This window comes from Eptatretus burgeri, chromosome 8, assembly GCF_056783735.1.
Source record: "Eptatretus burgeri isolate ZD-2024b chromosome 8, Ebu_testis_v1, whole genome shotgun sequence".
NCBI lineage: Eukaryota > Metazoa > Chordata > Myxini > Myxiniformes > Myxinidae > Eptatretus > Eptatretus burgeri.
In genome coordinates, this window is record NC_140968.1 from 108,251,515 (window position 1) to 108,268,355 (window position 16,841).

Consider the following 16,841-nt stretch of genomic DNA (forward strand, 5'->3'; position numbering starts at 1 on the left):
TTGCAATATTTTTTATCTTCTATTTCATTTATTCTTACTTTAGTTAACAGTTAGACCAACCCGATTCAATTCACTTCCAAATTACATCAGAGAGTTTTATTCTAACTTGGTACTTGGTCAGTTTCAAGGAGTAAAAACCCCTGAGATTCTAATACTTCCTCAAGTACTTGCACTGAAACAATTTTACATTTCAAAGCATTTTATACTTTCATGAGAGAGTGGTGGGGGCTATCAACCCAGACTGCAGATGTGTCCTTTAGATGAGAAGCCACTTCGTACATTTCGAGGCAAAGGTTTGCTGTTTTGAGCTAAGGTCACTCTGCTCCAGACCAAGACATTTATAAACATTTTGGGCAAAAGTCTCTTGGCCAGAAAGGACAGCCAATTCAACTTGTAGCATAAAAGTTACATTTCTAAAACTCCATTTGTTACAATTTAGAATACATTAATACAAAATTTTCCCCCACAGCACCCATGACATCAGGAAAAAAAATCGCACTCATTCCCCATGAGGAGAACTTGCCATGTACCAAGTTTCAATTTTGTCCTTGGTGCGGTTTCAGAGATACAGAGGTCCAAAGTTTTTTTTTTCTTCTGTTTTTCCAACATGGCTGCCACACGTGACCTGTGACGTCATAATTATCATTAAAAATTCTACATGAGTAGTCACACCAATGGTGAAAATTTCGTCTCAATCCGACAAGCGGTTGCAGAGAAAAACACGAAAGTTCTGTGCGGACAAACAAACAAACAAACAGACAGACAAACAAGAAGATGAAGACGTAATGCAGAGCATGATACTTGCAAAATCCATAAAACCAATTTGACCTCAAAAATAATTGGTGCTTGAATTTAATAACCAAATATGCAAATCCTCTTCAAATTTTATGGAATTGTTAATTCAAAAAATGTCAATTGGATGAAAATTGACAATTTTAGAAATACCACCTTAGTTGTTGACCTTGGGCCTATGTTGACCTTTTGGTCAATGTTGACCTCAAAAATAATTGGATGGTTGAATTCAATGGCCTGAAATATAAACCCTCTTCAAGTTTCAAGTCAATTGGATGAAAATTGAGGGATTTAGAAAAACCACCTTAGTTGTTGACCTTTTGACCTCAAAAACAATAGGCTTCTTCCTTATGACAAACTCGACCATCTGGCGAAGTTTTGTGAAGATCGATTTATAATTTGTGACCTGTGCGTGATAAACAGACAGACAATAACAAAATCGACTGACCAATGTACTTGAAAAATCTTCAATTTTGCAACTAACAAATGGACCCAAAGGCAATCCCCTCTCGTTCGGCAAGGCTAACAATGTGGAGTTAATCACAGCTATGCAGTTGTGATCTCAAGTGTGGCTAGAACAGTGGTTAAAAAAAGTGTCATCAAATTTAGTGCAGGTTGGCTTTGGAATCAGTGAGTGTATGAGAAGTCCTCCATCAATGACAATAGCTCCGTAGGACGTCGGAGGAATTGGATGTTCAGCCTCAGCATGGTCTTTGTTCATATTTACCTCTTGGAGAATAATGTTCAGAAGAGCTGCCTTGTCATAAGTGTGCTTCATTGATGGTGGTGGGAGTACTGATTCATGCTCACAGAACACTGCCAGATTCCCTTCCCTATTGTGCAACATGACAACACGGATGAATCTCCTTCCGTATAGAACGGAAATCCGTATTTTTGTTCCGACCCATTCGGAGATTTCCGTATGTTCGTCATCAGAAAAGCATTCCACGATTATAGGGAATTGAGGTGCTATACAGTGCAGTACCCTCCTCCCACACCTCTTTCACTCCCCCTTCCCTCCCCCCTCTCTCTCCCACACCGCTCTCCCCCATCTCTCTCTGTTTGTAGACATATCCGGGTGGTGGTTATCACCATACATGTCTAGACGCTGGTTATGTCCGGGCAGTGTTTATATCTGGATGGGAGTTTGTCTCTGGACATGTCCGGGTGGTATTTCTCTCCGGCCATCTCTGGACGGAGCTTGTCTTCGGATGCGTCTGGGTGGTGTTTGTCTCCAGACACATCCGGGCGGTGTTTCTCCCTGCACGCATCTCGGCGGTGTTTGTGTCCAGATGGGTGTTTGTCTCTGGACATGTCCAAGCGATGTTTGTCTCCGGAAGCGTCTGAGAAGTGTTTGTCTCCGGACTGCGTTAATCTTCGGACTGCATTCATCTCCGGACATGTCTGGGCGGTATTTATAGTATGTCCGGTCAAAATTGGATTTCAGACTTTATATTATTTACGTGACCGGGCATAGTGGCGTGCGCCTGTAATCCGGCTACTCGGAGGCTTGGGTTGGAGGATCGCTTGAGGATGGGCGCTCTGCGCTGGGCCACGCTATGAGAGGGTGTTGTGCAACCCAGAATCATGGCAAAACCCAACCCTTATCCCTGTGTCGTAAGAGGCGACCAGGGTTGCGTCAGGAAGGGCATCCGGCGTAAAACCTGTGCCAAATCAGTATGCGGATCATAACGGATGATCCGCTGTGGCGACCCCTAACGGGAGCAGCCGAAAGAAGAAGAACAACAACAACTTTATATTATTTACATCTTCACTGTTATTCTCTGGAGAAGCATTTCGATGAGACATTTTGAATCATAATTAACGCTCCACCGCATATCTGACTTCCCTTCATCTCACCTCTCGCTGCCTTCCCTTCCCCCTACCCTCCTCACTCCCCCACCCCTCCTCATTCCCCCTCCCTCCTTTCTCTTTTCTCCTCCATCTCCTCACTCTCCCCTTCTCTCTCCCTCATTAAGTGTGGCATACATAAGTGCCATATTATGATGAAATGTGAACAATACAGCCGCCACAATGTATTAACGCCAAGATGATTTGTGCTATTCTGATTTTCGTGTGTCACCGAATACTCTGCTAAAATCTGTCATTGCTCTTCGGTTGGAATTGTTTTATATTTTTCTCCCTGTTTGATTATCATTTGTTCCTTTTGTTTTTTTTTTCTCTTCCCCACCAGGGTTGCATTCCTCGCCTATGATTTCACTCACTTCCTTCTGCAGTCTCATGACCTACATGGCCTTTCTGCACTGAAACAGAGGCAGCTTCGCCGAGCCGGTTTCTTGGTGGTGCCGGTATGACTGCACATTTGCACGTGTATTTAGTCCCTAAATTTGGCAAACACATGCAAAGAAAATAAAAAAGTAATTAAGAAATCAATAATACTTAAGTAATTCATCAATTAATTGATTAATCAAAAAATAAAAAATTAACTTCTTTTCCAAAGCACATCTTTACTTTTGTTCCCAAATTTCAGCTTTCCAGCTCAAAGGATGACTGAGATACCACCCGGACAAACAAACAAGAAAACAAACCGAGTAAAAACTGAGTACTCCCTCCGGCGATGACATCATGCATCACCTCGATGTGGAATTGGGAAGGAGCGATGTACAATAATACAAGATTTATTTTCAGAACATAACTGGGGAGTGAGGATGAAGGAACGAAATATTTGTTTTTTCACTTTTGCAGGTTATCTTAAACTTCAATGAGAGATACAAATGGCAAAAAAAACTCTAAACAACAAAACATTCACAATTTATCAGAAAAATGTTAAGTATCTCCAGAAAGTGCAATAACTCAAAGAAATATAAATGTGTGCATATCTTCTCCTCCACCTCCACCTCCTATGTTCTTGTGAGATCGGCCGGGGGGAGTTTTGGCCCAAGTCTTTCATGAACCGGCTGGCCAGGCCTGATGTTCAACTAAGGTTCGGGCAGGAATTTATAATTTGCTTAGGGTGCCGACATTAGCTCATCCGCTCTTCATGAATTACTCTGTGGGATCTTTAATGTCCACTATCTAATATCGGCAGATGGGACACCCAGTTTAACGGCATGCTCATTGATGAATCGCCTTGCCTATGAAACACCAGGATGGCAGTTTATAGCTGGGTCGGGATTCAAACCCAGGCTAGACGCCTGAGAGGTGAGTGTGCGTACCTCCAGACCATCTTGCCAGCCCCATGTGCATGCCTGTTTACTTGTACAAATTCAAAATTGCTGTAGTATATCCCAATTGGCCTCGTGGAATGCAGTCGAAGAGTTGGCATTAGGTTTTTATGGTTACTCACCATGCCAACTATGAGTATACTCTTTATAAAAAAATATATATTTAGCAACAAAGATTGAGGTTTTCATTCAAACATGTTCATGTTTTGGTTGAAGAGGACAAGCACATTTATCTACATAGTTCTCAGAACCGCATGCATCCAACAGATGGTGGTCCCAAGATCGTTATTCCATTATGATACGTGTAGATAGTCCCTTTCCTTTTGTTTAGCAGGACAACAAGGGAGTGCGTTGCGATGATCTAATAGCTGGGGTTGCTTAAATCATTTCCTTCTTAATTTTGTCCCTACTCTTCTTTTCGTCTGATTATTCCTGAGGTAAATCAGCCACGCGCACATTCGCTGTGAGGTGGGTCTCATGGAGGCCAGCGCGTGCGGCGCCGCTGTGAAGAAACTGCTGCACAGAGCCGTCGTTCTCGGGCGAGCCCTAAACCCAACGTGTGCAGCGAGTCATATAGTGCGCTTAGCAGTGCGGGATTATCGACTCGAGCTTCCGATGATCTGGGGAAGATTTCCGGTTGCATTAAAAAGGTATGCAAATGAATACCTCTTAAGAGGCTGCACGAATGGTGTTTTTCACAACACAGGAAACAGCCAGCACGACGCCCACGCTGCACGAAACGCGTATGAGGCCGATAAAGATGACGACCACGCCATGTTGGGTGGGATACGAGTGTGCAGAGTAAAAGCGGCTTGTTCCTTTTCAACCTCAATATCCAACACATATTGGTGTTCGCCGCACGCACACACTAGCGGAGTCGTGCGAGCGCTGGCCACGTGCATAATGGCCGAACCGCATGCGCTGTATGGAACATGCTCGAAGGCAGACACGTACGCCGCTTGTGAAATGTGCATGGATTTATCCATGGCGATGTACCTTCGGCCCTCGCTGGCAGCAGCAGATTCCCCGCAGATAGTGAACGTCTTCTCGTCTCTACGGCCAGTGAAGCTGCGATCGAGCCGGGGAATGTACAGTGCGGGCCGTGTTGGCGCGCGCGTTGATCGGCGCTGGTCGGATGCCCGAGTGGGCATGCGGGACACTCGGCCAGTCGCCAGGGCACGGCCCAGGGTTTTTGCAGGACGATTTGCATGCCAATTTCGGTGTGGGCGATTCATGTCATGTCGTGGGGTCGGGGCGGAATATTGCCGCTGTCTGGGATGGCCTTGCCGGAAACAAAGTGAGGCGGTTTCCGGCCAAAGTTGGCGGGCCACGTGAGGGGTTGGGGCCAATAGGAGCACCCGATTCAGGTGATGACGTTTCGATTCGGGGTGGCCCCTCCCCCCCACGCTGCAAGTCCTATAAAGGTCGGAGCAGTCCCTCCGCCTTTTTCTTTCTCTTTCTCCGCCTCTCTCCCGCTCTCGCCTCGCCCTCGTCGACACCGCTACAACCCGCCTCCTGCTGTCTGGACTCAGCCTCCTCATCTCCGCCCACACAACGTCAACCCCACCCGCCTATCTGGTCCCGCCTGCCACTCCATCCTCGCACTCTGGACTCCGCCCCTCCTCCACTCAAGATCCTCATTCACGAACGCGGTCTCCACACGTGCGGCTGAAGTCAGAGACGACGTGCCCATTCTCTGGTACCGCACTACGGAGCATCCCCTCCCCCCCCCCCCCGAAACGTATTGGTGGTGCGTCGTGCTATCGAGTGAAAAGGTACCGTGATCATAGCCTCAACTCCTTTCCCTTCCTGTTGCAAAACTTCGTCTTCATCGGTGTGTGTGTGTGTGTGTGTGTGTGTGTGTGTGTGTGTGTGTGTGTGTGTGTGTGTGTGTGTGTGTGTGTGTGTGTGTGTGTGTGTGTGTGTGTGTGTGTGTGTGTGTGTTGGCGCCTGTCTGCTTAAGTAAGACCGCAGAAGATCGTTATCATTATTATTCTTGCGTTAAGTCTGCTCTGTGTCCCCTTTTGTAAGTTGCTTGTTTATTTGCTGCACCACACCTCTCTCCCCTATCTCTGCACAACACACCCCAATAAATCCTGATCGTACCAAATACCTTTCCTCGCCCACTGTTAATAAATTATTAGGAATGTTCCCAGCTCGTCTTTGTGGTTTCTTTCGTTGATCCAGCATGGTCCGAATCCTGGTTTAGTGGGGACTTTATTCCCAACGATCCGTTCCTTTAGGCTGGTACGTCCTTGGCAGTGTCGCTCGGCTGCATCCGATCCGGTAAAGTGATCCGGTCTGGTGGAGTGAACCGGTTCGGACAAGGCATACCGAGGGCGTGTTCCCCGGTAATTAAACCACGTGATTAATTAGGTAACCCGATTAACCCATAGACGGGAGGACTCTCGGTCATGCGATTGAGTTATTGGCGTACACGGTCGGTTAAGCGACCCGCCGCGTCATGGAATTATCCCTGTGCGATGGCCTACAATTCCGGGGAGTCTGGTGGGAACCGAGATAGCTTCCCCCACCTCGTGGTTTTCTCACCCGACCCCCGGCCCGCAACAATATTTTTGTGAACATATTAATTGTTTTACTTCACCAGAGGGGTTATGGACCAGGATAACATTTAATTGTGCTGTGGGTGAAAGTTAATTGTACTGGGGTGTAGGAATTGTTTGGTATTGGGTATGTAATTGTTTTGGCAGTTGAAAGTCCAGTTGGCTCACAACGACACTTGCCAAGGCTGCATTGGCCTTGACAAGGACAGCAACATGACAGAATAGAAACCAACAGTGCCTCACAAATGACAACAATACGAGATCAGAGACACAACCAAGGGCTGCCGTGGCCTCGAGAAACCACGACAAAACAAAGATAAACGGCTTTCTGGCAGTTTGATAGAAATCTAACGTACCGGCAGTTTGCGTAAAGCAAGAGAGAGAGGAAAAATGTAGGAGAAGGAATGTAGAAGACAAAGGGAAGAAAGGCATTCTCCTGAGCTGCTCAATTTCATGTGCTGCAAGAAAGGCACATTTTCCAGAGCTGCTGTACTTCATTTCACGAGGCGAAATTCATTTTAAAACTGACTCGAACTCCAAATAAAAGGAGGCATCGGGAGTCCACTGTATGCTAAGCCTGGGATGCTTCAGCGACCCCATTCCCTGACTACAAAGAACCAACTTCACCCTGCTGTACGTTGGTCGCTCTAATCACCTGGACGGTCCACTCATCAAACCTACTGCCCTGCTGTATTCTCGGAGACGACTTCAAAGCAGACATCTCCTCGCTGGCCTTATCGAGAAGGCAGCCTGCCCATTCCTCCACTCTCTCCTCACCTTTCCAGTCATCCTTCACATCATTTCCTTCACAGCGTGAAGCTCACGTCTTCAACCTCTCTCTGAGACAGCTTGACCTGTAGACTCGGATTCTTCTTCATGCTCCAGTGTTACAAAGCTTTCACCATCTTAAGGACTTTTGCGACGTGACTGGTCTGTTGGATTCATCCCATGCACACTGTCTGGATGACATCCCTTTGAACGGGCTCACAGCAGGACCCTTCACTGATTTATAACCTGCTGGGGTTTGTTTTTCATATTGGTACCTGAGGGAAGTTGCCACCTCGAGAGTTGTGAGTTAATTCATCGCTGCGTTGATATCTGTGACATTTGTACTTTATTAATTTGGGGATTCTTCTGTCTCTTGCCCTGTGCTGGTTTCACCCATAAAACAACACACAAGGCACATCGGTATCCTTATGGGGAAGCACAGTAATTTTTTTTGTGCTGACGGACATCAAAGCCTATACACCAGGAAAAATCACAGAACCGTCAGAAAGCGTCTGTGAACGAAAATATAAATAAATGAAAATACATAAAAGAAAAAAACGAATGCAGGTGAGCAACTCGAGACTGTGGAAGTACAGTTCCTTATTGCTTACAATGTGTAAGCATACCTCGCTTGTATATGGGTGTATATGTATATATATATATATATATATATATATATATATATATATATATATATATATATATACATACATACATACACACATACATACATACATACATACACACACACACACACACACACACACACACACACACACACACACACACACACACACACACACACACACACACACACACACACACACACACACACACGTCGAAACATGGAGTGTGACGAGCACTCCCCCAATCTCCATTGGACACATCCCTACACCAAAACGTCACCCCCAATTCGGAAGCCTTGGCCCAGCGACTCAAACAGGCAAAGATTACATGGTCAACTTCAAGTAAAAATCAAACAGAGCCGCCTATCTGGATTTTGGGCTTATTTGCCCTCATCAGGACAGCATACCGATAAATATCTAACCAATGATGACCACATTTATCATTTAAACATCAGACGCACCTGCTGACTGTGATGGTGAGCATCGCCGCGGATTATGTCTTCCATGGTAAAACCACATAATCCACAAAGAACAACCATCCCTCTGGTACCCAGATTGTGTCCAATGGAGATTGGGGGAGTGCTCGTCACACTCAACATATTTTGATTCATCCGCCGATCACATCACGTGCCTTCTGGTTCTGGTAAAACGACAAATTAAGAATCGCTGCTCACATTCACTCTTTCCTCTTTTGCCGCCTTTGTAACAAACTCCCACACTCTCTTTAATCCCACTCTTCTCTCCAGTTATTCAAAACAGCTGTTGACCACCATCTCTTATCTTCCCCCATCCAAAACCACGATCTTTTCTACCCCCGCTAATCCACCCCAAACCCACCTTTAAATTTCCTGCTTTCCTTCCTGAAAGTCCCTGTAATGTCCATCTTGTTTACCCTGTGTTCCCCACCCCATCCCTCTCCCTTCCACAGATCTCCTCATGTCTCTGTTCCCCACTGTGTTTTTTTCCTTCCCTCTCCCACCCTCTTATGTCCTGCTCCCCTTGTACGTTCTGTGTGTTGGCTCTCATACGAGCCTGTTTGTCGGTTGCGTTTGTTACTTGGTGAAAAAATCGCCAAGTATGTTGGTGTGTAGCGTTTGTCTGTCTGTCTCTGTTTGTTTGTCATACGATTTTTGGTGACAGTTTTCAAGCATTTTTTCTGAATTTTTTTGTGTGTGTAGTTGACTGGCCAAGGAGAGCAATGCTTAATTTTGATGAATATCCGAATCTGTATCTGGATCAGAGAATTTTTTAAGTGATTCTTCACCATTGAGAGATCGGTCCAAAAACGATATGGTACTGCACAGCATGATATTTCAAACATCTATTGGTCCCGATATGTTTTCGTGGATCAGGCATTACGTGGCAGAGGTATGCGCTCTACTGAGTGCCCTTCTAGTTTAGATGTATTTTTTATTTTGTACAATTTGTTGCATGATATAAACATCATTTGTTCCATATCTGTTTTTTCTTGTTTTATTTCCCTGCACACACATTGCGAAAAGTAAAGTTAAGCAATTGGTTCACTTCTGTGTGTCTGTCGTTCTGTTTACAAACGTCATAGTCCGAGTGTTGGCCAGAAAAGCGTGCATTAGGGTCCACACAATGTTTTTCTGCATTTTTGTGATCACCAGAGCATCCGAATGAATATTCCGATTGATGCCACTCTGGTACCCTAAAGCACTTTTGTAGAAACCCATTAATATGCAAATTAGCGGTGGCCATTGTCGAAATTACTATTTTTCTTAATATCTCCAAAAGTAAGCATCCAAATAGCCTGGTTGAGGTGTCTACACTATTGTTGTTAGGGTCACTGGTCATAATAAACCCACTTAAAATTTAATAACATTTAAATTTAGCTCATTAATATGCAAATTAGCATAACCCGACCCCCTGAATTTGTCCGCGCCGATCAGCGTTTTTGCAGTACAGTTATACAACAACAACAAAACTGTTTGAAAATAACTTGCACAGAGCCGTTTATCCCCAGTACAGTTGTGAAGAAATGGCTGACCTCAGAAGATCAACATGAACTGTTTCTGATCAAGTAAGTTGAGGCTTGTAATGTAATGAAAGAAACATGGAGAACTGAGTTTTAAGTAAGAGTAATGTCTTCTCATACAGAAGAATGATCGATATTATTTGCCAGCAAGTTTATTTTATTTTTTTATTTAACATGATCTGTCTGAAAGCAACTGTGTATTTTATTGATTTTTCAAAGTACACTGGGTGGAACCTGTTTCCTGAGAATTTTTTTGAATACGAACAAAGAAATTTAATGTTTGCTGATGTTTATAATTACCTCTATTGTTACAGGTTGAGGCTCCATCACCATGGGAGAGTTTCTTCAGTCCCTGCGATGCAACTAAAGCTGGAAAACCTCTGGTAACAGTTGGTCCAGACAGAGTTCGAAGTATCATCCGATCAAGCAAAGCTAGACAAGATGGTATACATGAAGAGCTTGAACAGAGATTGCAGGCAGACAAATCTATCGAGCTCAAATGCCATAGAGACTGTGTCAAAGTACACATCACACTCACACATAGAAAGACACTTGAAACGAATGAGTAATGTCTGTTTGGAAGATGCTTCAACAAGCAAAAGAAGGCTCCGTTCAAAGACGACAGTATTTGACTTTAAAGAACATTGCATTTTTTGTGGAGAAAAGTGCATCATGAACTTTGATAAGAAGAATCCTAATCGTTGGCGGCGAGTTCTCCTTTGTAGGACTGCAGATCATGTTGATCGGACAACTTTCACACAAACTATTCTAGATGTTATCGATTCCCGCCAGGATGAAGAAGGACGCCAGGTCAAGATACGATGAATGGGCGCAATCAGCGATCTTCATGCTGCTGATGCGAGATATCACGATGACTGCAGAAAGTCCTTCATGGCACCCCGTTCTGTTGCAGCAGCAGCACACAGTGGCAGAGAAACTCAGGGCATTGAGCCAGCTGTCAGTTCTACCATCCTATCGATGAAAAACGACATGTTGCGCATCTGGAATTCAGTAGAAGTCTACAACATGTTCAAGGATCATGGAGGAAAGCTATACTCTCGACGAACCCTGTTATCTAAATTGTTGGATATACTTGGCTATGAGCTTCTGGTTCTGTCTGGTGAAGGTGTCGCTCGTTTTATCTTGTTTCGCAGCAGAGCGTCGACTGCGATAAACTTAGTAGCATCAGATGAAGATGACGCCACTGATGTTTCCATTGAACGAATTGCCAAGAAGGTTGCACGGGAATCTAAGCAGTTGTCGTCCGACCCCAGTTCCGATTAGACTAGAATTAATATAGATGTTGATAGTGAAGCAGTGAGTTCAACCCTTCAATTGCTACTCTCCAAAATATCAGCTAAACTGGACTGCACCCTTCCAGGAGCTCTGATAGGAAACATCATAACGAATATGATCACCAATCGACCAACTACACTCCAAATAGCACTGAGAGTTCTAGTCAGTTGTAAAAGCCTCGTCGAGCAGTTGTACAACTATCGTGTGACCTGTTGCTTTGATGAGTTTCAGCGTTTCAAGGGATCAGCAGCAAAGGCTGCAACTGTTCACTCCTGGATTAGGGGAACCACCAATGCTGAATGTGGCCTCGTTCAGGTTGTTGCTGACAACTTCGACACAAATATCTCATCCCAGAATGGACTCGTTTCAACACATTCTCTTGCAGTACTACTTACCATAAAAGATCGGGAGATATCTTCCACATCTGAAGATGAAGCATCATCAGACGATTGACCCGTGATGAAATGAAGACACCTGTGTCAGAAGACATTTTGGTTCAAAGGTACAAGGGATCTGAGAAACCAGCGATGCCAGTTGAAGAAGCCACACATGTGGTGTTACCTGTCCACATATTATCTCATCAAGCTATACAACTTAGGAGAGTTCAAGATATGGATTTCTCTTTTCTGAAGCAAATCACTTCTGGTCAGAACACACCAGAGTTTGGTGACTTTAATACGAAGCTCTGCAGAGAGCAAGGATGATCCATCCAACCTGCAACGAGGGCCATTTATACACCACTCATAGATATGGATCCAGCTGATCCGGACACGATGTTTACAGCAATGGAGGAGGGAAAACGCTTGACCGCAGAGTGTGGACAAACTGTAACCATCTTCACAAACGACCAACAGCTGTATCGAGTGGCTGTTAATGTTAAATGGGTTTATCCTGAGTGATTTACCCAGTTCATACCAAGGCTGGGCGGCATGCACACCCTTATGCGTTTCATCGGTTGTGTGGGGAACTTGATGGCTGAAAGTGGGCTAGAAGACGTGATAAAATCTGCCTTTGGAGGTGTTGCTGATATGCTTGGTGGAAAAAAGTTTCCCCAAAACTTCAGGGCCCTGCGATTGGTGACTGAGGAGGTCCTTCGTTCCAGCGTGGCTCAGCCAGGAAAGTCATGAAGACTTAATGGACACTTGAAACCAAAGCAACAAAGAGCATGACCACACAACTATGGGGACAGAACCTTGTGAAGCCTGTATTCATGATGATGGCATTTGTTCATGCTGAGCATGAAGGAGACTGGCCATTTCATCTTTGGGCTATGAAGGAGATGTTCCCCTACTTCTTCGTTGCTGGACATCACAAGTATGCTAGATATGGGCTTTACGACCTTCGATCGATTGAAAGGCTTCATGGAGACATTCTGGAAATGTTCTTAAAAGAAGATCACGTGATGCGGCACAAAAAGGGCCTCTGGTCGGATATGTACATCGAGTCCACGTTCAGGCGCTACGGTCATGGCATACATGGAATAGTTGGCATTACATTGAAGCCTTCTATACTGAAGAAGTGGGCCTATAGTATGCACACGTTTAGTCAGATAGTCCATGATCTCACAGATATGTCTGAGGGGCAAATAGTCACAGAGGTGACCATTCACAAGGAAGAGAAGCAATCACACGTACGATCTGATGCAGAGGACCGAGGTAAGATAAGGAGAAAACTCCAGTCCTGTCTCGACCCACTTGACCCAAACGAACATGCAGACAGAGTTGTCAACATTGTAACTGGCAGAATTGGACCAGAGAAGGTGAACGTGCCAAGGGCAGTTGACATTGGCCAAACACAGATGCATTCGTATGAAGAAATCTGGCCAGCAGGATTCAACGCTCCCTTATCTAAACAAGTCATAACTATGGCAGTGACACGGAAAGTCATGCGTGTGGGATCTACTGAGGTTTGTGATCTAAATCTCATCTACTCCAGGGTCATGGGACTCCAACAAAGTCAAAACATCAAACTATGTGACGTCTTAGAGTACGAAGTATTAAAGTACGAAGTATTAGAGTATGAAAAGGGGGAGATGAGAATAGCAAAGACCAAGTCGACATTGAAGAAGAATCTCCAAGTGGAAATCTAAAACAAGACTGGGTCCACAACGTGAAGTCACCATCTTAGATGGTTGTGCAATCCTCTGGGTTATTCATTGGCCTAACAGGGGAATTGTGCAACACTTTGATGACAACTTCATGAGCTACATCATGGCAAAGGTGGACAAATCAGATGTATATCTGGTATTTGACAGATATCATGATTTCAGCATCAAGAGTGGAACAACATTAGCAAGAGCTGGGCAGCAAGCTCGCAGGTGCCACAGGTTGAACCGCCAGAGTCCACTGCCTCCACAGCTGGTGGATCTGTCAGTAACTGAGAAAAAAGTTCAGCTGATAGAACTGATTTGCCAGAATTTGATTGACGTTAATCAACAGAGAAAGCAGAGCCAAAACAGGCTCGTCATTAAGGGATAGGAGTCTACCACAGTGGAAATACACCACGGAGCCCAAAGGTGTCGCACTGATTTGAAGACTATGCATGAGGAGGCAGATGTCATGATTCAGCAAGTCGCTAAAGTTGCCAAAGATGGCGCAAAATGCATCACAGTCATCTGTGATGATACTGATGTGTTCATCTTGCTTGTGTATCACTTCGCAGAACTTCATCTGCAATGCTGCATAACAATGGAAGCAACATGTCCTGACCAATCGTTGATCGACATTGGGACCATTGCCAGAAAGCATGCCGGGATGGTGCAAGACCTATTAGCTTCACACGCACTGACAGGTTGCGACACCGTTGCCCAGATGTATGGTGGAGGTAAACTGACTGGCAAGAAGACACTCACAGCAGGCCATTCACTTCAAAAACTTGGGAATGTGGATGCATCTATTGACGATGTCATCGCCGAAGCCACTGTGTTCATGGCTGTTTGCTATGGTAGCAAGGAGAGAAGCAACATATCTGGTGTTCGCAAAGAGGTGTGGTCTATGAATATGACGAAACCAAATGCCATCAAAGCACCAGACCTCAAGGCTCTGCCACCAACTACAGAGTCCTTTGAACAAAACGTGCGACGCACTCATATCCAGACAGCAATATGGAAGTCTGCCGCTGAGCTGCAGGCACCACCTCTGGATCCCACTCAGTACGGATGGAAACGTGATGAGGCATCAAGATCATTACTTCCAGTTATGCTGCCGCCCAACTTCGCTCTTGCAGCACCAGAGATCTTGGAGCTAATACGATGTGGATGTTCCTTCGACAAGCAATGCCACACAGCTCAATGCCGCTGCACAGCAGTCAAGTTACCATGCACAGTATTCTGTACATTCCATGGAGATACTGGCTGCAGGAATGAGTGCACCAAGACAGCTGGTGCATTTGCCCTTGATGATGACTCTGACACTGAATGAGACACCAAGCACTGAAGTCTCCTTCATAAGGTTTACAAACCTGTTTTATATTTATTTATATATATATATATATATATATATATATATATATATATATATATATATATATATACTGTATATACACATACATACATATATGAGCATTTGATTTACACAGGAATGTCTTATTTTGTTCATGTTGTTCGCTGCTTTCATTGCATACTGTCGAATTGTTGATTCTGTATGAATAATAAAGTGATCTATATTCACAAAGACTGGTGTTTTTTTTTTCCTTTCTATATGTCTATTTATCTACATTCTCAATAATGGCGACTGCTAATTTGCATATTAATGAGCTTAATTTAAATGTTATTAAATTTTAAGTGGGGTTATCATTACCAGTGACCCTAAAAACATGGGTGTGGACACCTCAACCAGGCTATTTGAATGCTTACTTTTGGAGATATTAAGAAAAATAGTAATTTTGACAATGGCCACCGCTAATTTGCATTTAATGGGTTTCTACAAAAATGCTCAAGGGTGCCAGAGTGGCATCAATCGGAATATTCATTCAGATGTTCTGGTGATCACAAAAATGCAGAAAAACATTGTGCGGACCCTAATGCAAGGTCATCTTGAAAAATGGTGTTTGACATCCGGACTATCAGGTTATGAGGGAGGATCAACTTGTATTTTAGCAATACTGTTTGGCTCTGAATTTGTCCCACTTGCACATGTGCAGAGAGGAGTGAGATAATTGTTTTTACTCTGTTCGTCTGCCTCGCTGTCAAATCAAAATTGAAAATCATGCCCAACAGGAAACTTCCTGTTTTAAAGGACGTCATGAAGGACACAAACAACAGGCATGAATAACTAATGAAATGTGTTAAATAAGACGCTGCATCAATAGCAGTAAACTTCCGGAATATATTTTTTCTGGACTTTTAAAATCTTGATTTTATTTCGATTGAAATATATACTTGAACGCTGGAGAACATAAATCGCCTTTTTCGCACTTTCTAAAAAAAAAACTTCCGTTTAGCTGTACTTGGACAAACTATTGCGACATTTTACGTCATCACGACAAATCAATTTGCCGCTCGTAGACGCAGTCCATGTCATTGTTTCTCAAGATGGCGCGGGATAATGTGTTCTATGAACTCTCGAGTATATGACTCTGCATCTATATATGATTATGAGTGTTGGTTTGATGTATTTGAATGTGGATTTATTTGTTTTCAGGTGGTTTTGCACGTGCCAAGTTTCACGTTTGTGATTAGTAAAGTTATTTGATCTATCCTATCCATTATATAATACACGAAAGCTTTGACATGTGGTCATCTCGGTGAAGGTTTTTGTTTATCTTATAACTTACTTTTTCTTTTTTTACACATTTACGAATGTTTTTATTTCCAATCTCTCATGACAATCTGAAGGTGCTATTGTGTTTGTGTGTGTGCGTGTGGAAGGTGGCGTACTTTGATTTTGAAGCTTTGACAACGAACACTCAGCGAGCAGCTTTCATCATGAAAAAAATGGCAAAGATTCTGGCTGAGGATCGAGTGACATAAAGTTGGTTGTGCTCTGTCCATTTTTCTAATTGTATTAAATACATAAAATCATTTTGGTTTTTTGCCTCATTGGATTGTCATGTATATTGGTTTGAAGAATATTAAAGCATAATATTTGAATGAAATAGATATTTTTGTCTTTTTCAAAGTAAACCTACACAAGGAAGGTATTCGGTTTATGTTGCCTCGTTTTTGGTTGCTCTTAGAGCACCCTTATTCTGGACATTTCCATCTGTCTGTCTGTCCGTGAAACTTGGTCAAGCCTAGGGGCTAAACCACTCAACCGATTCCAATGAAATTTGGTAGGTAGGACCAATATTTCTGGGAATTATGTGCTTTCGAATATGGGACCCTGGGCCTGAGCAACAGCATAGCAATGGCCCTTTTAAGTGGTCAAAAAATCTAAAAAATCAAAAAAAAATCGAAAAATCGAAGCTTAGAGTTCTGTGTGCAATCTATCGAGCTCCCTTCATGCCAATTTGCAGCCCTAACAAAAAATATTTGTAGGAGGAGATAGGTTTTGGGCGAATACATGTCGAACATTTCAGAAACGGTTAATTGCGAATATCTCTAAGAGAAAGAGTCTGATTTTGATGAAACTTGAGTGAAATGTGTACAATGTTGCTAGCATGTACACAAAAA

General features: G+C 43.7%; 1 protein-coding gene across 9 annotated transcripts in view; it reads left to right on the top strand.

Moving 5' to 3' along the window:
- The window catches only part of LOC147022510 (FAST kinase domain-containing protein 4-like), a 107,151-nt gene extending 90,827 nt beyond the window's left edge, over window positions 1–16,324 (top strand). For all 9 annotated transcript variants that reach the window (XM_085893473.1, XM_085893476.1, XM_085893479.1 and 6 more), the window contains 2 exons: window positions 2,987–3,101; window positions 16,098–16,324. In XM_085893473.1, the coding sequence (XP_085749599.1) occupies window positions 2,987–3,101; window positions 16,098–16,199 (217 nt within the window). In that variant the 3' untranslated portion in view covers window positions 16,200–16,324. The remainder of the gene's footprint in view (window positions 1–2,986; window positions 3,102–16,097) is intronic.
- The last annotated feature ends 517 nt before the right edge of the window (window positions 16,325–16,841 follow it).